The sequence below is a fragment of the Balaenoptera acutorostrata genome, chromosome 18 (assembly GCF_949987535.1).
Source record: "Balaenoptera acutorostrata chromosome 18, mBalAcu1.1, whole genome shotgun sequence".
Lineage (NCBI taxonomy): Eukaryota > Metazoa > Chordata > Mammalia > Artiodactyla > Balaenopteridae > Balaenoptera > Balaenoptera acutorostrata.
This window is the reverse complement of record NC_080081.1, coordinates 805,015-825,233: the sequence shown is the minus strand read 5'-3', so window position 1 is coordinate 825,233 and position 20,219 is coordinate 805,015. Positions and strand designations below refer to the sequence as shown.

The following is a 20,219-nucleotide window of genomic DNA, read 5'->3' as shown; positions in this document are numbered from 1 at the left end:
GTTTATCACGCAGCTGGACGAGAAAGGACACAGCCAAGGCAGGGCCATAGAATTCAGACACACGTTCAGGACACTGTCTGTGACACAGAGCGTTCGTGACTGGAAATCCGACAGTCACGGTTCCGCCTCGCCCCGTTTTGCCTGTGTCCGTGTCCACCTGCGTGGCGCTGAGAAGGGCTTTACTCAGCACGCTTGCTCCCTTCTTGTAGGCATCGTTGGGAAGGAAGGTCGCCAGGCTGCCAGGAACAGTGACTACGCGATACCGAAATTTAAGCATTTAAAGAAGATGCTGCTTGTTCACGGGCACTTTTACTACATTCGAATATCGGAGCTTGTGCAGTACTTCTTTTATAAGGTAGGAAGGCTTTCCTTTCCCCTCTCACCGTCTCAGAGCGTGTGACCGATGGCTCGTCTGTCACGATGCCCCGAGGCTACAGGGCTGATTTGTCCGTGGATAGAAGTGACTGTCAGAAAGGAGGGGGTAATCGTAGGACCACGGGAGCAAACGCCCAGCTCTCTTCGCACAGTCTCAAAACTGAATCTGGAACCAGTGAGATACGGGCTGTAAAACGCTTGAGGAAGGGGCATTCTTTTATAGCTCCTTGAAGTAGTTTCTTCTTCTTTAATGCGGTTGCATTCTTTCCTGTCTGTACTGACACGGACGTTGCCTCCTCATTTCTCTGCCACAAGTTTCCCTTGAGTCTGTCTGATCTCAGGGTGACCAGAATGGTCCTGTGTGCACTGTGGGAGCCCCTGAGATGAGCAAAGAGTTTTAGAGCCATTGCCCGTCTTGCTGGAGAATGTGGGGCACTTTGCCCAGGTAGAGTGTGTCACGTGGCCAAGCTCTGTGACGGGATAGAAAAGTGACACCTGTTACAGTGTGCCCTTGATTAACAGGCGTGTGACTTGTCTTTCAGAATGTCTGCTTCATTTTCCCTCAGTTTTTATACCAGTTCTTCTGTGGGTTTTCACAACAGGTGAGTCCTGAGGCCTGAGGTCGAGCTCACCTGAGCCTTATCCCGCTTCCCCGCATGTGTCTGTGGTGGGCGGAGGGTGGATGGCAGGGCATGCAGGCCAGATGACCCCCGTTCCGTCGCTGATCTGCTTTCATCTAAAGCATCCAGGACCAGGGAAAATCGAAGCTTGGAGGTGGCGATCAGAATTGCAAACTTTTATGCAACTTTCTGTTGTTGCAGGTTTGGAATGGCAGGACCGGGTGGGTCCGCTGTGATTTTAATCCAGACTAGTCGACATCGTGACACTTTGAAAAATGTCCTTGTCCTTCTGTATCTGTAGAAAAATGGCTCTGTGTGCATTTTAGAATGCTCATGTTTATGGGCCTTTGTAAATGAAAACTACATATGCATATTGAAACAAATTATCCGAAAATCTTGTCAAGATGCCCGGGTGCTGTTTTCACGTGGTTTTTCGGTCCTGCAGACCCTGTACGACACTGCCTACCTGACGCTGTACAACATCAGCTTCACCTCCCTCCCCATCCTGCTGTATAGCCTGATGGAGCAGCACGTCGCCATGGACACGCTCAAGAGGGACCCTGCCCTCTACAGGTACCTCAAGCAGACAGCCGCTGTAGACACGGAGAAGGACCGGGCAGCCCTACCGCGAATCCAGATAATACTTGGTTGAAGTACTTAAAAACCAGACGATTCAGTGTCAGCTGACACACTTGCTTCCACAGGAGATTCTTCAAGCAGGAAGCAATGTAATTTAAGTGAATATACTCCAAATTCAGACAGAGGATTTATGTTGCGTTTGAAATGTACACGTTAAGCCAGTTTGTATTTCACCATATTTTTCAATGGTTTTGAAAGAACTTGGGGTGAGAGTTTCTATCCCCTTGTGACCCCAGTGGATTTATGGCCTAAATGATCCTTGCAGGTCCAAATAGGTTCCATTCAGTGAGAAAAGAGAAGAGTTAACATAGCTGATCTCAGGGTGCTCTCTTCTGCTAAAAAGTATTTTTAATAACAAGGAAAAGATTTTTCTGCTATTTTAGAACTGCACCCCAGGATCTCTGACCGATTCAATGTGTCACTGTTTATTGTGGCTTTGTAAATTAAACGTGTTATTTTCAGAACATTTTAGATTCACATGTGGTTGTAAGAAATAGTAGAGAGATTCTGTGAGGTTTTATCCAATTTCCCCAGTGGTAACATCTGACAGACCATCCTGCAGAACCGCAGGACAGGGTCACAAGCAGGGCAACAATGCGACACGCCCAGCCATCTTACTGGAGTTTTCTCAGTTTTACTGGTCCTTGTTCGTGTGCACACATGTACTCACGTGTGTGTGCACTTAATTCTGTGCAGGCTTTTCATGTGTGTGAGTCCTGTGCCCACACAGTCAAGACACGTCGCCAGCCCCACGGCCTTCATCAGAATCATTAGCCATTAAATGGGGTCTTGACGTGTTGGGGTCCAAAATAATCCCTGTAGGTGATTAAAAAAGCAAGCTCTGAGTTTGTCACGTGCATTTAATGATACAGGAATAAGTCTGAGAAAATAGGAGAACACACACCATTTTAGACACACACCCAGAGGGAATCCTGCAGCTTCTCTGCGTTATTGAACTAAACTAACAGGTGTAGGAAGTCCTATCGCGAAATGCGCAGCCTGGTCCCGGAGGCCCGCAGTCTTGTCATTAGTGGATGCCAGCGTGTCCCTGTGTCCTGTGTCCCTACTGTCAGAAGCAGAAGTGTGAGCGCTGCCATCTTTCTTCCTGTAGTGATATAACAGTCCACTTTGAGAAATAAAATATTCAAACAAATTGTTCGGGAATATCCCTATGTAGTAAAATGCAAAGTCTGGAGAACATTTTGCTTTTGCTCCCAGGAAGCTCAAACTTAATGTCTGTTGGTCCTTCCCACTGTGTCAGCTGGGGACGTCGCCCCTCACACCTCAGCGTGTTTGCTCCCTTCTTACTGTGCTTTGACCGTGATGGTTTCGGTTACAACAGCTTTGTGCTGCAAGCTGTCCCAGGGCCCTTCTGGGACCAGGTGTGGTGTTGAGTGAAGTGACAGGCTGTGTGGCCGGAGGAGCCGCAGGTGTGACTCGGGGGCGTGGTCAGTCGTGAGGCCCACCTGGCATCCCACAGGCTCCGTGCATTCAGAGCATGTGCCGGCCAGTCAACAGGTGGAGATGGGGGTCTGGCCGCGACGTGGACGGGCTGTGTGGGGTGACCCCAGGCGGGAGACCAGGAACCCTGTGCTCGCGGCCGGGCTTCTCCAGGACCCGCTTTTCGGGGCTTGGCTGAGCGGGTGTCAGTAGGGGCCCCGCCCCCTCCAGGGGCCCTCCTCCTCCTGTCCCTGCAGCTCTGCCACCTCAGGGCTCTCCGCGAGTCAGGGGCCCCCGGATGAGGACGGCGCCCGCAGGGCCGGTGGACACAGTGGGGGCTGAGTGGGTGCATGTGTGTGGACGCGATCACAGGTTCCCACCCTTTGCCTCCCCCAGAGACATCGCCAAGAATGCTCTCCTCCGCTGGCGGGTGTTCATTTACTGGACGTTCTTAGGCGTGTTCGATGCTCTGGTGTTTTTCTTCGGTGCTTACTTCATGTTTGAAAACACAACCGTGACCAGCAACGGACAGGTTAGTACGGAACTGGGTCGTGTCGACGTGGCTCTGGGATTCTTTGGGGAAAGAGCTTGAATCCAGCACGGTCCCGGGTCAGCGCAGTCTCAGCACAGCCCGTGGGGACCGTGTCTGGGTGTCTGCCCCCCAGCTGGACGGAAGGGACATGATGGCAGAGTTCTGCCGACTGTAGGGACCCCCTTCCTGAGGGGTTCCAGGCTTTAGTTCTGTAGCTTACTCACCATTAACTATATATCTAGTGGTTCGATTCGATCATTGAGACGTGGCTTATTAAATATAGGAAATAATTTAGTATTTAATCCATTGTAGTGTTTGTTCACGTCCTTAAGTATCTGTTTCCTTCGCAACGAGTAGATTTACAGTTTCCTGGGAGACGTTCAGCTCTCTGGTTTTTTGCATAATTTCTAGGGGTTGTTTTATTTGTATCTTGCTTTTTTCTTTTTGCCATGGCTTCCTTCCCACTCTCAGATAGTGACCACCAACACACACATGGTAAGAAATCTGTGGGTGTGTCCTTTGTGTTTTTGGAGTGCATTATAAATAAAATATTTCTCGAAAATATTTTCCAACGTGACTCCCTCTGTGTGCTTTGTCGGTAGAAATGCTGTTAGTTGCTGCCCCATGTCTGTAGGACTGGGGTCGTCCCAGAGACGTGTGTGTCCACTTGGGTCACTGTTGCTGAGGTTACTCCCTGGATTTCCATGTTGGGGACCGCCAGCGGGGTCAGTGATGTTTTTAAGTGGACTTGATCTGTTTGGACTTCCCTTGACCTAAGTAAGTAGGAAGACACACAAGTATGCGAGGCCGGCGGGAATGCTGCTTTGACCGTGGCCAACCTCCACCCCCGCCTGGAGAATATCGAGAGGCCCGGGGCCCGGCGTCCTGCTTCTGGCCTGATGTCCCAGGGTCCACGTAAAGAAGGGGAGCTTGTGAACAGAGGTTTACTGCATGTCCTGTTTGATGGGACACCTCTCTGCCCATTTGTCCCTCCGCGTGGTTGGCCTGAAGTTCAGAGTCTTGCTGTGTGTTTGCCCATCGATTTGTCTGTTTCTTTTTCCTTGTGACTGAAAGGTGCTGTTATCTCTCATTATAACTTAAACCAATTTTTCCTAAATTGGTCTTGAGGATTTTTCAAAGTCTTATTGCGCTTTTCTAAAATCTTTACATTTTTCAAGAATTTACTCTTCGTCTTAGTAGACTAGTTCCCGGGTGCCACCAGGCCATGTATCAGTAGCTGAGTCGAGCTGTCTTACTGTTTGCTCTTCTGCATCTTTAGTGCGATTTCCTTGCGGGCCCAGCTTTAAGTGAGCACCTCACATGTACCTTAAAGAGCTCAGACTTCACGTCCCGAGCATCCGTGGTCCCAGGATCCAGGCAGTGAGTCGCTTCTGCAGGCGTCACCCTCGCTCACCACTGTCGCTCCTTCAGTCGGACAGTTTCACGGTGTTTAAGCCGAGGAAGTGGAAGTTCAGACATATAAATACTGTACAAGGTCAGGGAATTAGAGCTCAAACCCAGGGTATGAGTTTTAGACCACACGGCTGCTGAATTGCTTGACACTCACGTCACGTGGTGACATGGTTGGCCCTGCTCTGCAAGCCCACGAGAGGGCGGGTGTGAGCAGGGAGGGGACATGCACCCTGGACACAGGTGCTGGTCGCCCGAGCGGCCTCGGGTGCAGGCCGGGGGGGCCTTCCTGGCGCGAGGCTGGGCCGCATCTCCTCCTGCCGCTGCTGTGGTCGGAGCTGCAGGCCCGGGTGCCTTAGGGCCCTTCCCGTGAGCCAAGGGCTTCTGCCGTTTCCTGTTTCTCTGCTACTCGCTCCTGAGGGTGCCCTGAGCCACCATGGAACCTGGATCCCAGCGTCTAGAAGGGGTCTTTTCCTTGAGATGGTTACGTACCATCCCTCCCCCGCCCGCCACCTCTGTGCCTTTGCTCAGCTGTTATGGGACAGAAGTGTTGGTTAGAATCTGAAACGATGGCAGGAAGGGAGAGCGAGGTAGAAAAAACACCAGTTGGCTGGGGCCCTGTGCTCATGGGCCAGGAGCTCTGAGGCCCCCGTGGGAACAGTCAGCACAGGCCACGCCCACCCTGTCACATGAAAAGCTCCCGAGATGCACGGTGATGTCAGGGCAGCATGCGGGACAGTCGTACCAAGTGAGGTGCTGGACCTGGGCATCTGTCCACAGCTGTGCCTTGGGTCACTGGCGCGTGGGGGACGATAAACAACCTAAAGACGTAGAGGCGTGAGAGCAAGGCCAGCATAAGCGGAGGGACACCTGCAGGGACCCAGGGTAGACCTTTATCACCAGGAGGTGGGGAGCCCCAGGAGGTGGGGAGCCCCCAGGGCCACGCGTGGCCAGTGCACCCCGTCCATGGTCTGACTCTAGACCCGCGCGGTACCTCGGGGGCTCCACACAGAGCCTTCTCGCTCTGAATCATTGATTCTTAAATTCTTGTTTGTTTGGCAGGTAAGGGGGTTGCATCACTTACAAAACCAAAAATGATATTAGGCTGGTTCTGTAGTAATTCAGATAAAGCTGCAAACAAAGCTGTACGTCAAGGGCAGCCTCAGGGGGCTGGTGATGCCCTTGGTCTTGGGCAGCAGGTGGTTCAGTGGTGATACCGGTCATCGCTGTCCCCTTCCAAGGAGGACGAGCGTGTCTTCTTGGTGGGACATTGTAGCTGCCCTGGTCTAGTGATGGTTGGGAGGTGACCCCTAAAGACCTAAATCATTCTGTAGGCATGTTCGTGGATCTACTGAGAACAACTGAATCATTGATAACTTTTGAAAAAGAGAAATTCACTTGTGGAGCATTTTCTGTACAGACATCAAGAGCTGTATTATTTCTCCAGTGAGAATATAAGACAATGATTATTTTATTGTTGAACTGCGGGATATTCCTAGGTGAACGCTTGAAAGTTTGGGGCGCGTTGTAATAGAAGCCAGTAAACATCCAGAGAGCTGGGACGTGAGCGGTCCCCAGCGGGCTGAGGACGAGAACACCAGCACTCAGCAGAGGTTCCGAACCAGCATGTGGAGCGAACGCACTAGACGTTCCTTGTGACTGCGATCTTGAGAAAACACAAGACGTGTTGGTCGTGGAATATTTTCACACGTAAAAATTAAACTGGCCGAGGTTTCAGAGCTTCTGTGAGCAGTAAAATTTCCTACGAGATGCTCCTGAGGAGGAGGAGGGAGAGCGGAGCGTAAGGAGAAGGAATTAAACTTGGACCTGGTTGGGGGGGAGGTTGGAGACCTCCTACTGAATCCTCCTCATCCTCCGAGCGAGGCCCGGAAGTTCACGACTTTCTCCGCGGAGACACGTGTTACTTTAGGAGATCAGCCCTGGGGCTTCCTGGGGGGGTGGGGAACTGATATCACTTGGGAAAAAGGCCGGCCCTCAGGACACCCCTTTGAGAAAGGGGATTGGAGCCCCAGTGAATCACCCCCAAAGTCCATAGAAATAATGGCCATTGAATTCAATAATACGTTGACTCTCAGCTTGACCTGAGGGCTCCCTTAAATAAGGAACCCGAGAGGAGCTTACGGGGGTGTTACCATGACCACCTCCCAGTGAGCTGCGACAGCTGGCGGAGGGCACAGGTGAAGGCGGGCAGGTGTGCAGCCTTGCCCGGGTTCCAACCCAAATGCCCGAATCTGATTCAAGGTACTTGTGCTTTACTGCTGTTCGCCTGTAAAGATCACACCCTCTGTTTTGCTGGGCTGGGCGTGGATCCCAGATCCACCAGAATCTACCAAATGCTGGGAATCTCGGCAGTGCCTTGAGAAGCACCGTCCCACCCCTCTCGGGAAGAGACGAGAAGCCATTTGAGTGACGGAAACTGTGTCCCCGATGGCGATGCTGCTGGAGGCGCCCTGTCACTGCCACTCGTGTTCCACGCCCACATTTGCTGTCATCTAACAGTTTTGTGAAAGATCTCTGAATCCCTGCCCAGCGGGGGTGACAAACACATGGGCTGTGAGGGCTCCTGCCCGTCCAGCTGAGCTGACGGTGCCCGCGGGGTTCAGAGCTGCCCCCTCCCTGCACCTTCACCTTTTGCTTTTGGCTAAAAACGGTAGCTTCCAATGAAAAGGAAGCAGGCGCTGCGTCCTCCTGCACGTGCTGGCCACTGCCGAGCTGCAACCCACCTCAGAGGTAAACTTTCCTGCCCCCGACATGAAGCATTGAAGAGAGAGCCATGTTTCTGCGGGTTTCCCAGCCTGGGCACTGTCGCCGGTGAGGCCGGGAGTTCTTGGTTGTAGGGCTGCCCCGGTGCAGTTAGCGGACCCCTGGCCTCTGCCTGCTGGATGCCAGTAGCCCCCCTCGCCCGAAATGTCCCCAGACACTGCAGGTGTCCCCCACCTCGGGGACAGAGTCACCTCCAGGGAGGGCCACTGTGGCTGTGGATCTGAGCCCAGTTTTGATCACGCTGATGAAGCGGAGAATAAAGTGATGAGGGTCCTTAAGTGTGTTTCCTACAAAAGTCCTGACGCTTTGGTTTTTCTCCTAGAATTCTGCAAGTAGGTTCTTGCCTCGGTAAACACCTCACAAGGCCTGCAGCCCACATGCTCGCCTGAAGTGAGTCACGTGTAGGGATGTTTCTTTGGTTGAAAACTAACCATACGGGAAAGCAATTTTTATTCCAGCTTGTAATGCTTTTTGACGTAAAGCTTTGTTTTATCTTGAAGAAGAAGTAGGAGCATTTTCTGAGAGGCCCAGCTCACAGAATCCGACCAACCAGAAATGGGTCGGCTCTTAGGCAGTGTAGAAATCTCAAGGAAAATAACTCTTGTAAAATAACATGTCCAAGAGGCTGGTTTGTCCCCAGGAGGAAGGCTCTTAAGTGGCTGGTGTTTCCTTTTGCTTGTGTCTGTGTCTGTGGGTGAGAAACGTGTTGTCTCCCAGTGGGACGTGTGTGCTTCCCGCTGGCCGAGCCCACATCCCGCCGGGGCCTCGTCCGGGGGCCGCTGCGTGTCCGAGGTTCTGACCGCGGACCTGCCCCGGGCCCTGGTGCAGCTCTGTCGTGTCTCCCCTCCTCCATTTCCATGACTCCCACGGGGCCCCGTCCCTGCGATGCCGCCCGCAGGGGACAAGGCTGTCGCTCTCACTGCTCCCAGGATGATGCCAGCAGTGGTTTGCCTTCCGAGCCGACAGGTGAAAGAGGCTAGACACGCGCTCTACCGAGCGTGGGCTGGGCCACCGGGTAAAGATCTCGTCCGCGGGAAGAGCGGGCTCGGCCCCGTGCAGACCGTGACTCTAGCTCTCAGGCGTGTCCTGCTCTAGTTTGTGAGCAGGGCCACCGTTTGCGGGAGCAACGAGGGGGCAACACCGGGGGCGGCTGTGCAGGAAGGATGGGGCGCCCACCAGGAACCACCGCCCGCCCCGGCACTGCTGCGGGATCCGGGGCCTAGCGAGCCGGACTCGGCCGGCCTCCCTCTCACGTTGTGGCAACGTCGCGGGGTCTCCGCGTCTCTGGCGCTGGAAGTGTCAGGCGGGGCAGTGGGAGGTGCTCTCTGCCCCTCGTGTGGAGTGCGAAGGAGGAGAATCCGTATTAGTGGGAGACGACGTGGACTCTTGTCTCCACAGATGTTTGGGAACTGGACCTTCGGGACGCTGGTATTCACGGTGATGGTGTTTACGGTCACCCTGAAGGTACATCCCCTGACCTGACATGCCTCCTCCGGGCACAGTCGGCCCTCCTAGTGAGTCGTAACCCTAACCCTAACCCTGCCGGGGTCTTCTCCCCGCCACCAACTCGGCCCCGGCCCCGAGGGGCAAAGGCCAGAATTACACAGAAGGTGAAGGAGGGAAGGAGCCTATTCTGTATGAAGGGATGGGGATTAGACTTCTTTTAAATGGCAATCTGCCCCACTCCTAGTATAAGCAAAATACATCTTAATTGGAACAAATTAATGTACTGTGGAAAATTTAGCTCTTTTTCAAGTCAAGTCGGATTCTTCCCGGAATATCATTATGGAGGTCCCAAATCCTACCAATCTGAGTCTTGGAAAATCCCAAAGCAATGTCCTGGGTAGAAATACAACCAGTGCCTTGAGCCGTCGCCCGAGTCGCCCTGTGGGAGCATCTCCCCGGGATCCGGGTAGAGTTACTGGCAGTGTTTAGACTCGGAGGCCGTGGTTTCTGGCTTCCTCCCCCAGCTGCCAGGGCTCACAGGGCCTTGCCCAGGTAACACCGCCATCTGTCACCTTTTCCCTCTTTCAGCTGGCGCTGGACACCCACTACTGGACTTGGATAAACCACGTTGTGATCTGGGGGTCGCTGCTGTTCTACGTCGTCTTCTCCCTCCTCTGGGGAGGGATTATCTGGTATGGAGTTGGTAATTATAGAATCGTCATTACGTTACTAGTCTTGCTGTGTCTCTCCTCGAGGGCTGACCACTCATTCTCCGTACGACCTCGTTCCTGTGGGGGGGGGCGTGGCGCCGGGGCCGGGGGGCCCGCAGGGGACGAGGCGGGTGTGGTCCCTGCTCCTTTCCGCCAGGTTCTCAGTGGGGGAGACACGCTGCATCGTACATGTGACGGGGGAGAAGCAGACCGGACGCTACAGGAAGGGACCTATTTCAGATCAAAGGTTGGGGAAGGCCTCTCCAAAAAAGCTGTTATTTAAAGGGAAACCTGGGAGAAAAGCACCATCATCACCATGGTGGGTGCGCCAGGGGAGCTGGCCCTGGGCCGAGGCAGTCGGACCCCAGACAGAGCCCTTCCTAAGGAAGGGAGCCCCACGTGCAAACACCTTGGGGCAGGGCCCGGCAGCGGGAGGAAGGTCCAGCCTGCCAGCCACGTAGGACCTAGACCCCAGCCTGCCGGCCACGTAGGACCGAGACCCCGGCCTGCCGGCCACGTAGGACCTAGACCCCAGCCTGCCAGCCACGTAGGACCTAGACCCCAGCCTGCCGGCCACGTAGGACCTAGACCCCAGCCTGCCGGCCACGTAGGACCTAGACCCTAGCCTGCGGCCATCGAGGATTTTAAGCAGAGGAGCATCAGAGTCCGATTGCACTTTTAGGAAGGTCGCCGTGTCTGCCGTGTTGAAAGTGAACTTGGGAGTGGCACACAAACAAGACAACCGGTCTAGAGACCATTGCAATACGGTGGTCAGTCCTGACGAGGGCAGCAAGTGGCTGTATCTGGCATCTGCCACAAGCCTGCCTTTGCCGGCGCTGTCCGTCTGCCCAGGCGTCCTTTCTGACTAGCCTGCCTGGTGAGCTCCTGTTCCTCTTTCGAAACCCGGCGGCCCATCCGCCTCATCCACTCTTCCCTCGAGTCACCCCCCAGGCGGGCATTTCCACCTGGCCCCCCAAGCAGTTGTTCCTTCCCCTGTCATAGCGTATGCCGGATTTTCCTGTAATTCTCCCGTTTACGTTTCCACCTCCCCCATAAGATGGAGAGTTTCCTGAGCAGGGCTGGGACTCGGGGGAGGCGAGTGAGGCCCGGGGCCACAGCCTGGCCGAACGGGAGGCCACAAGCAGTGACCCCTCCACCTGGCGTCCCCAGTGCTGATCTCGGCTCCCGGGAGGGGCAGGCGGCCCCTGAAATGGGGGAGAGGCTCCCCGGTCCATCAGGTCCCCGCGTGGAGGTTGCTGAGCTGACATCCACCCAGTGACCCGCTCTGTTGCTGACCCCCCAGTGGCCAGATCCATGCGTTGCACATTCTTGGAGACCAGGAAATCCAGGAAAACCAGACCAGCTTTTGGTGGGTTTCCAGCAACCCTGCCCCAGGCCAAAGATCCCTGCGGTTCTAGTGAGCTCTCCAGAGCGGCTGTGTAAATGGGAGGCTTCCCCAAAAACTCCCCGGCAGCTCCTGGGCCTTGGGGCTTCGGAGCCGTGAGGCTGTGTAACTCAAGTTTACCATCATCACTGCCCCTTTCCAGAGGCTTTTGTGATTCACCTGGCAGGAGAGTCATTTCATTCTCTGTACTTTTATGGCAATTTAAAAAAAATATTATGGCATAATTTTTTAAGTATTTAATCGTTGTGCTGACGCGAGCAGATATGAATGCATAAAGATACGCATGCTTGCATATCTTCTCCATATTAATAGCTATTGCGCAGATATGATTCTAAGGTACAAAAAAAATCACCTACTTCATCTTTTAAAATCTTTCCCGCTGTTCTGAAACTGAACTTCGGGGACTTATTTTCCCCTTTGGGATGACTTCATAGAATTCCTCTCCTTTACCCATGCGTTAACACGCTGCGTTACAGGGAAAGGTCACACCCCAGTGTTTCTGTGATTAGTCCCAGCAGGCCGGCTAGGTGGCTTTTCCAGTGACTGTCGTGACAAAAGTGAGAACTGCCAGCACAAATGGGCTCTTCGTGCAAGTAGAGAAAACAGGCCAGGATTTCGGTGTTTCTCCTGCCATCATGTTTTGTTTCTTCTTCCCCTCGATGCTGCAGGCCGTTCCTCAATTATCAAAGGATGTACTATGTGTTCATACAAATGCTGTCCAGCGGCCCCGCCTGGCTGGCCATCGTCCTGCTCGTCGTCGTCAGCCTCCTTCCCGACGTCCTCAAGAAAGTGCTATGCCAGCAGCTGTGGCCCAGCGCCACCGAGAAAGTCCAGGTACCGCCCCGGGCGCCGTCCTTAGAAAGGGGAGCGGGAAAGGTTTGGGTTTGGAAATGCGGTCAGTCCACCGTTACTAACGAATTCCATGATGACACGTGGTTTTACACCTGAACCTAGATGACCAGTGGTTAGACTTGAGTGGCTAGTCCCTGAACTAAGAAAAAGATGAAGAGAAAAAGCTGAAGCCAATACAAAAGGCAAATTGTTTTGTGTACATTTTTAAAAGTTTTTTCAACTAATCATTACCTTGAAGGTAAAATTGCATTATTTTTAGGGATGGTGAATTTGGCTCAAACTTTAGCATTTATTTTGGGAAATTCTCTTTATGAGTAGGTAGGGCTGTTGTTTTCCACACTCCCAAATGGAAGCCAACAAGCTGAATTCTGGATTCAGGAAAGATGAGAGATACGAAGGATGCCCGGACCGGCATCAGACACAGAGATGGTACTCAGAGCTTCCCGAGAGCACTCTGGCCCTCCCCGGGGTGTTTGGGGAGGGGGTGTCCCCCGTCCCCTTACCCCTGTGACCCCCCCCACCCTTTCACCCCTGTGACTTGCCCTTGGAGGTGCAGGCCTCAGGAGGAGGAGGAAGGATGCTAGTGAGAGGGCAGAGACCACAGCAGGGCCCGTTGCTGCAGGATGCTTGTCTCACCTGTAGCACGAGGTGCTTCTGCAGGTGAAGGGGGCCGGGCATGCAGGTGGGGAGGGACAGCAGGGAGGGTGACAACAGGAGAGGGTGAGTGGCTCGTCCTGGGGCTGAGTCACTCTGGGAAGCTCAGGGGCCCCGTGGTCTCAGTCCCCAAGTGCTGTTGGCCGGCTTTGGGGTGGAAAGCAGGTGGACCTCCGGGGGCTGGAAACGCAGTCACAGCACTTGCCCCCGCTCCCCTCCCAGCAGGTGACGGGTCGGGTGGGCAAGCCTTCAGATCCCGGGTGCTGGTTTAAAATGCCGAGCGCGGTGCCCCAGCCCTGGGGGTTCTGCTGGGTTTGTAAAGTCGGTGCCCAGACGAAACGCAGGAGGGGTTGGTGCAGGTCCACGTCTGACAACTTCATTACGAGTTGCTTACAGCTGTCGGGGGCTATTCCCGGCGGGACACAGGCGGGAGTGCGAGGGGACCAGGGGCTGCAGGGATGTCCGGAGGCTGCCGCCGTCTCACCGGACTCACCGCCTTTTCTTGTCTCTTCCCTTCTTCGTTCCTTTCGTCTTCCGGCCTCTTTGCCCAAATAACCACCTTGTTTAACGATGTGCATGGCCTCCTGACCTCTGACCTCTGACCTCTGGGACCGGCAGACTAGGAGCCAGTGCCTTTCTGTCGAGCAGCCCACCGTCTTTATGCTTTCTCAGACTTCCAGCAGTCTGACTTTCTAACGGAACAAGGTGACGCTTTTCTGTCTTTTTGCATGTTTGGGACTTAGCCGCAGGACCGCACGGGGCTGACGGTTAAGCTCGGAGCCGCGCTCGCAGGCCCGCCCCGGGCAGCACTGGGCGGCTGGCGTCGGGGATGCAGGGTGCCGGGCTCCTGCCGTCCGCGCCACTGACCACTGACCGGCGCCTGTACGTGTCCCTGGGGAGCGTCAGAGCCCCTCTGCGCAGGCGGCTGCCGCGAGGCTGGTCCTGGTCCCCGCACGGGGCGGGGGGGCCGCTCCTGGGTCCCAGAGCCCGCTCCGCAGGCGGGACTGAGGGCCTCCGGAGAGGCCAGACTCAGGCCGTGCCACCGGGCTGCAGACAAAGCCAGGACAGACGTGTTTGGGGTCAACTTTTTTACCAAAGCCCCTCTTAACTTTTTTAAAAAGTCTGATCATTTTTAGAAAAAGGCGCTGACCTTGCCTTAAAGGGCCGTAGCGCCTCTCTCTCGGGCACATAGAGCCATTCGCACAGTTTTCTGTGGCCGCCGCCCAGGATCGAAGGCTTTTCGTCCAGAGCCAAGGCTTCAGGGACACAGCGTATCTGTTTTCAGTTGTTTGTGTACCTGATGCCTCATTTCTGTGTGCTCCAAATCAGGCACACTTTGAAGATCTGTGTTTGGTGTTACTGCTTTACTAAGGCAGCTTGCTTAATGGGAAGATGCCTAAAGCAAAAAAAAAAAAAAAAAAAAGGCTTTTTCTTATTCTAATAACTGTTGATATGCTATACAGATTTAGCACTGTTTTTTAACTAGCAGGATGGTACATTTTTTAAGTTCAAATAATTATTGGCGATCGAAATTTTTCTAATCTGATGCTATCAGAATTTGTTAGAATAAGTTACACCATTTCATCTTGTTGTTCACACACTTGAAAACATTCAGGATGAAATTATTAGGAACATTTTAATAAGTCACAGGAGGTGCTTGTGAGATTGGTTAAACCATGCCAACTCCAGGCTAAAACTAAATCCTCTGACTATTGATGGAGTTCATTTAGAGTTGATTTGCAGAAGCCTGGAGAAGGGCCCTGAGCTCTGTGTGTCCGTGGCCGCGGCCGTGACCCCAGGGTGCGTCACGCCCAGCCCTCCCAGGGTGCCTGGAGCCTGCACTCCGGGCACGCACGGGGTCAACGTGTTGTTGCTGGAGAACCGTCCAATTTCTGCAAAGCTTGGGAGGAACGAACACTTGACTAGCCCTTTTGTGGACGCACTGCGTTTGAGATGGATGGCTTTTTGCTTTCACCTGTTAAAGCGAAAACACGGCAGGCATCGTGTGTGTACACGCGTAGGTCACTCACGTACACGCGTGCACTTCTGGTTTCTCCATCCGCGTGCACGTGCAGTCGTGTGCACTTGCGCCCCTGCAGAGAGCAGCCACTCTGGCGCTCGTCTGCTTCACCCCCTCCTCGCCAGAGAACACTGTGCAGCTCAAACTCGGGATTCTTCGACTCCTACAATTCTCTTCTTCCTTGTTACTGAGAAGCTCTTACAGTTTGACTAGAAGATCTCAGTGTTCAGATGCCGGGCCCCGCTGACCTGTGGCCCTGTGACTCCTTGGACCTCCCAGATTCTGGTCTCAGGCCAGGACTCCTCTGTTTGACCAGAGACAGGGCCGAGGGACGGGGTCGGGCAGGCACACAGAGAGGGACAGAGGGACAGGCAGGTGGACAGAGCAGGACAGAGGGACAGGCAGGTGGACAGAGCAGGACAGAGGGACAGGCAGGTGGACATGGACAGAGGGACGGGCAGGCACACAGAGCGGGACAGAGGGACGGGCACAGAGCGCCTCCCTCGGGGCCGGCGCCCTCTTGGGACACGCAGCCGTGCCGCCGTGGTCTCGGGGAGCGGGCAAGGCCGTTACCCAACGCCCCACTCTGGGCAGCAGCCTCCCCGGTGGCCCGGCCTCCCGTCCGCGGGCTCAGTGTCTGTCCTCGCCTTGCAGAGGAGCTCGAGCCGCCGAGCCCCGGCCGACGCCACGCCAAGCCCTGACCGGCCTCTCCTGATGGACCCCGAGCCGCGGCCGAGGCGCGAGTAGCTGGCGGATAGGTAACGGCCACCCGCGGGCAGCCCGGTGTGCTGTGCTCTTGCTGACTGCGCGGTTTTCCTCCAAAGTTTTGCGTGCTGTGCTGTGTCTGTTAGGTTCACGGTGACAAAGAAAGGCTTTTACACACGTGGGTTCCATCCCAGGTAAGTGGCCTGCCCAAGAGGCCGGCCGCGTGGGCTGCGTGCCGTGCACACGCACGCACACGCCTGCACACCTGTGCAGCACACACGCTGGGCGGACGTCGCCCCACACGTGTCCGGTGTTCAGCGTCCAGAGCACAGTTCATTCATTCTCGTCCATGGTGGTGGGAATGGCTTCACCCGAAAGGTCCATCAGGAAAGACCACCTTTTGAAGTAAAAAAGGGGATCTGGAGTGAGTGGCCCGAGCCTTGGCCGGGGCAGGTGTCCAGCAGCGCCTTCCGTGTCCAGAGCAGGCGTCTCCCGCCCGGCTGCCCCCCCGCCCCTGCCCGTTCGATCCGAACGCACGCGTGGGCCGGGCAGATGCCTCTGGGGGCGCTGGGAAGGGCGAGGTCAGCATCCCCGTTAGAGAAACCGCAGTCAGCCCGGGCCCAGGGAGGGGCTCCGTGTTTTCACGCGTGTCTTCTGCCGGACGGCGGACCCAAAAAAGGGACACGATCGCAGCCGGGACGGCCCACATGCCTCCTCCGTGTCTGGTCCCGCTGTGTTCGGGGGGGCCCAGGCCAGGGCAGCGAGGGCGGCGGCCACGCCAGGGCGTCGGGTCAGACGATGGGCGCTCGATGGGATTCTCGCGGGGGTCCCGGCACTGACTCTGTCCTTTCTGTTCCCGACAGACCGCGTGCTTGGTGTCAGGACCACCTCTCGGGAGTCACCCACTTGCCTCTCTGTAGACCCCAGCCCTGGGCAGCGCCCTGGGAGGGCGGGGGGCGCCAGGCCCCCTCCTGCTCGGCCTCTCCCAACCCCCGCGTCCCCACCCGGCTAGAGACCCTGCTCCCGTGGCCCGAGGGGAGACCGGATGCACGGATCACGGGTCCAGCCGCTAAGAGCCGCGCGGTGAAGGGGACAGGACAGGCGTCCCCGGGCGGCGACCAGGCAGGACGCACGCGAGCCCTCGGTGCACCCGGTGGGAGCCGGAGGACGTCTGCGGGGGATCGCGGTCCCCCCCGGGTGAGGCCGCACCACGACCTCCTGGGAAGCGCAGCTGAGCCTTGCAGGCGGCGTCGGGTCTGGCCCCTCCTCCCGGGCCCCAAAACCTCTGCTTTCGGAACCAGCCCACGGACATCCCAGGACCGGCACACCTCCCTCCCGTCCGTCCGCTGCTGTCGCCGGGACCTGCAGTAGCGAGGCTGACCGCGGACGTGTCTGGTCCCACGTCCCTTCCTCCGAGGGGCTGGGGCCTGTGTGCTTCGGGCACCGCCTTCTGCCTCCCCCCAGCTGCCTCTGCGAAGAGGGGAACCGGTCCAGTAAAGCTTCCGGCACAGGTTCTGGGCGATTCATCGTCCTGCTCCCGAGGACACGGCTCACCGGGGTGCCCTCACTGCGAAATGCCCGTTTTGGGGTTGAGGGGAGGGGTGGGGCCTGGGTGCCCGAGGCCGGCCTCTGGTTGTGGTGCTCAGGCCCCCATCAAGAGCGGTCGGTCTCCCGGGCGGTGTTGTCCCCCAGATCTGTGTTAGGCCCACAGGGCTGACAAGGTGGCCTGGGCGACCTGAAAAGCAATATCGCTGCCCTCGCCGCCACCGCACTGGCTCTGACCGAACCCTGCTCTGCCGGGGGTCCTATCCGTGTCTCCTTGGGGGGGGTGAACCGTCAGAAGGCAGCTGTGCTGTAAACTCCCTGTCACTTTCCTGTACCAGTATCTTATTTCTAGAAATAACCCGTTCGACATAGCCTTAATAGTCCGTAAAGAAGACATTTCAGTTTGAGATTCAAACTTCAGAGGGTAAAACCAATGGCTTTTTAGGAAGGGGTCACCCAGAAGCTAACCATTGCCCCCGCTGGATGCATGGGTGGGATTTAGGGATGTTGGTTGGGGAGTGAACACTGAGTCTACTTCCGAGATGCTTGACGTTAGGGATTTCAGGAAGTTCAAATTTCAGTTTGTACAATGTTCACCTATAAACTACTTGTTTAAACGAGGGGATGAGTTAACAGCAAGAACAAGGGTACACAGGTAGTCGGGGTGAAGCAGGTGAAGTATAAACATACCAAAGACTAGGATGGTGGATGTGGGGCTTCCAGTGGGACGGGGGTGGGAGGGCGTGTCTGTCTGAGGGCCCTCCAGCCTCCGCCCTGCCCTCTGTCACCCACGCTCCACGTCCGGTGTGTGGTCCACACTAGACCCTGCAAACAACGGTGTGTGCATTTTTACAGTCGTTTTTAAGAACCTAAAATGGGTATAAATGTAATACGTGTGGGGGACAGATTCTCTGTACGTTTAGTTAACAAATTGTTTGTAATGTATTTTTTTAGAAATCTTAAAATTCCCTTTGCACTGAAGTATTTTCATAGCTGTTTATAATCTCTTTTCTTCATTTATTTGTTAATGTATCATATCTAATTTTTAAAGTATGTTTTTAAAGCTTTTATTTTTTAAGTTGATGACATTTTGGCCACTTTACATTTGAATTCTGATGAACATTTTGGCTGAATGTCTCAATATCTGATGAATGTGAATTTTCAGGTTTGATTTTATTCTCTACACCTGTTTATTTTTGGTGTTTCTGGCGGTAGTGAGTAGCTAAAAGGCATATTTAGAGTATGATAATTTGCTATGCTCTTTCTTCACAGTTCATTGCCATTTCATCTGCTTTTTATTTGGTTTTTAATTTCTATCCTTCAGCCTTAAAATAGAAGCTTCTTGACGGTTCTGTGTCCTCTTTTTGCCTGTATTGAGACGGTTACCATTTACCTCGGATAAGTCAAGTCTCCTTATGAAAGTTACTGACCTTTACATGCTTCAAAAAGTCTTTTTAAAATTGTTTGGGAAATTATTAAGTGACTGTGCCTGATAATTTGAAATAGGCGAGGGGCATGAGATCAAAAGTAAAGTCAAAGGAGGGACAGGAGAACCCACCGAAGTGACATTTCAGACAAGACAGTGAGATTCCCACCTGACAGTGGGCAGTACTTACTTGCCTTACACTAACCTTAAAGCAAGTAATTTAAGCATTTTCCTTAGTTTTGAAAATCTTACAGCTGCACGTTAATCACTTATTAACATTTCCCCCGTTGGTCCAGATGTCTGGTTCCTGACCCACACGCCATCCCCCAAAGCAAGCTGTCTGTATGTAGGCCGTGTTGCTCCGGCCACCTCCGTTCTCCTGCTTTCAGCTCCCGGCCACCCGAGGCCGCAGGTGCACACACATCCCACGTCCTAAGGGGACCCTGCGGGGGCCTCTGAGCCCCACCCTCAGGACAGGTGGCTGCCAGCAGCCCTCGGACCCTCCCAGCTGCAGCGGCCCTGTGTCCGGAGCTGGGAGTAAAGACCCTCTCTTGGCAACTCCTGTTAGAACCCAAATCAGCCCATTCCTGTGCCCTTGGTTCCATGGGGTGAACGCAGACCAAATGACCCGCGCCCCCCTCCCCCGGGGGGGGGCCGTGGCCCCGTGAGACCCACTGGTGGCAGTGCCGGGCCGCGGGAGGAGCCCAGAAACACCACCTTCTGCAGTAACAGGTTTATAGAAGCATAGTTCGGCCTGGTGAGATTTTGCAGCTTTAACTACAGAACTGCCTTGCACATGCTGTGTAACTATTCTTAAGTTCATGGGCATCAACCAAAAGTTCAGGGCAACCTAAGGGAAGTTTCCGGCCTTTTTCTTTAAAACCACTAAGTTCATCTGTTTTGCACTATTAATAACGTAATACAACCACTTCTGCTTTATCTTTAAATTAATGGTATTTATTTGACAACTCAGTGTAACAGCTTGCTATGCACTTTCTTTTGGAAGTTTCCCATTTGTAACTTTAAAAACAGGAAAAATGTCAGCTGGCAAATGCATTCTTTTTTTCCTTTTTTTTTTTTTTTTTTTTTTTTTAGTTAGAGGGTAGGTGAATGGGGGTGAGAATCATTCTGATTGTGTATAAACAAAGCTTTAATGAAGATGTGTCAGAGATCCTACTTTTGCAGAAAAAAATCTGAAGATCAGTTTATATAGCTTTATTTTTTACCTTATCGAAATATACAGAATTTTAATATGCGTATATTGTCTCTGACTTAAAGTTATAATGTGTGTCTGCATTGCTGTTTAAAATGTCCATTCATTATGTAATGTAATAAAAGAATCTTCAAAAATGTATTTAACACGAATGTTATCTCTAGGTGTTGTCATCGTAAATACTGGAATTTATTTTTAAATTATTGAATATAGTAGGTGCGTTTAAGGTAATAAATCAGCCTCCAAACAGTAATGTTTAATTGATAATTATTTATTAACCTGCTTTGAAAAATTAAATTGTGAATTAAACCAAATCTTAAATTTCTGTAGAATTTATTTTGTATGCTACTGTTCTTAACTTTTATTTCTGTAGATAAAGTATATCTTCATAATACGAATTATGATTGGACTTTTCTGCAGATTATCTAAGCAGGAGACCTGAA

At 53.7% G+C, this 20,219-nt stretch overlaps 1 protein-coding gene across 5 annotated transcripts in view; it reads left to right on the top strand.

Annotated features, from left to right (window-relative positions):
• Positions 1-20,219, top strand: part of ATP11A (ATPase phospholipid transporting 11A) — a 124,753-nt gene extending 104,534 nt beyond the window's left edge. The window contains exons 22-30 of one of the 5 annotated variants that reach the window (XR_009005880.1): positions 210-355; positions 918-977; positions 1,441-1,568; positions 3,471-3,606; positions 9,199-9,264; positions 9,835-9,938; positions 12,030-12,195; positions 15,542-15,786; positions 16,456-20,218. Coding sequence is in view for 4 of the 5 variants with exons in the window: in XM_057532692.1 (XP_057388675.1) it covers positions 210-355; positions 918-977; positions 1,441-1,568; positions 3,471-3,606; positions 9,199-9,264; positions 9,835-9,938; positions 12,030-12,195; positions 15,542-15,634 (899 nt within the window). In the remaining variant the exon portion in view is untranslated. Of the gene's footprint in view, positions 1-209; positions 356-917; positions 978-1,440; positions 1,569-3,470; positions 3,607-9,198; positions 9,265-9,834; positions 9,939-12,029; positions 12,196-13,485; positions 13,573-15,541; positions 15,787-16,455 lie in introns of all 5 variants that reach the window. The other 4 variants (XM_057532692.1, XM_057532690.1, XM_057532689.1 and 1 more) reach the window with 4 other exon arrangements.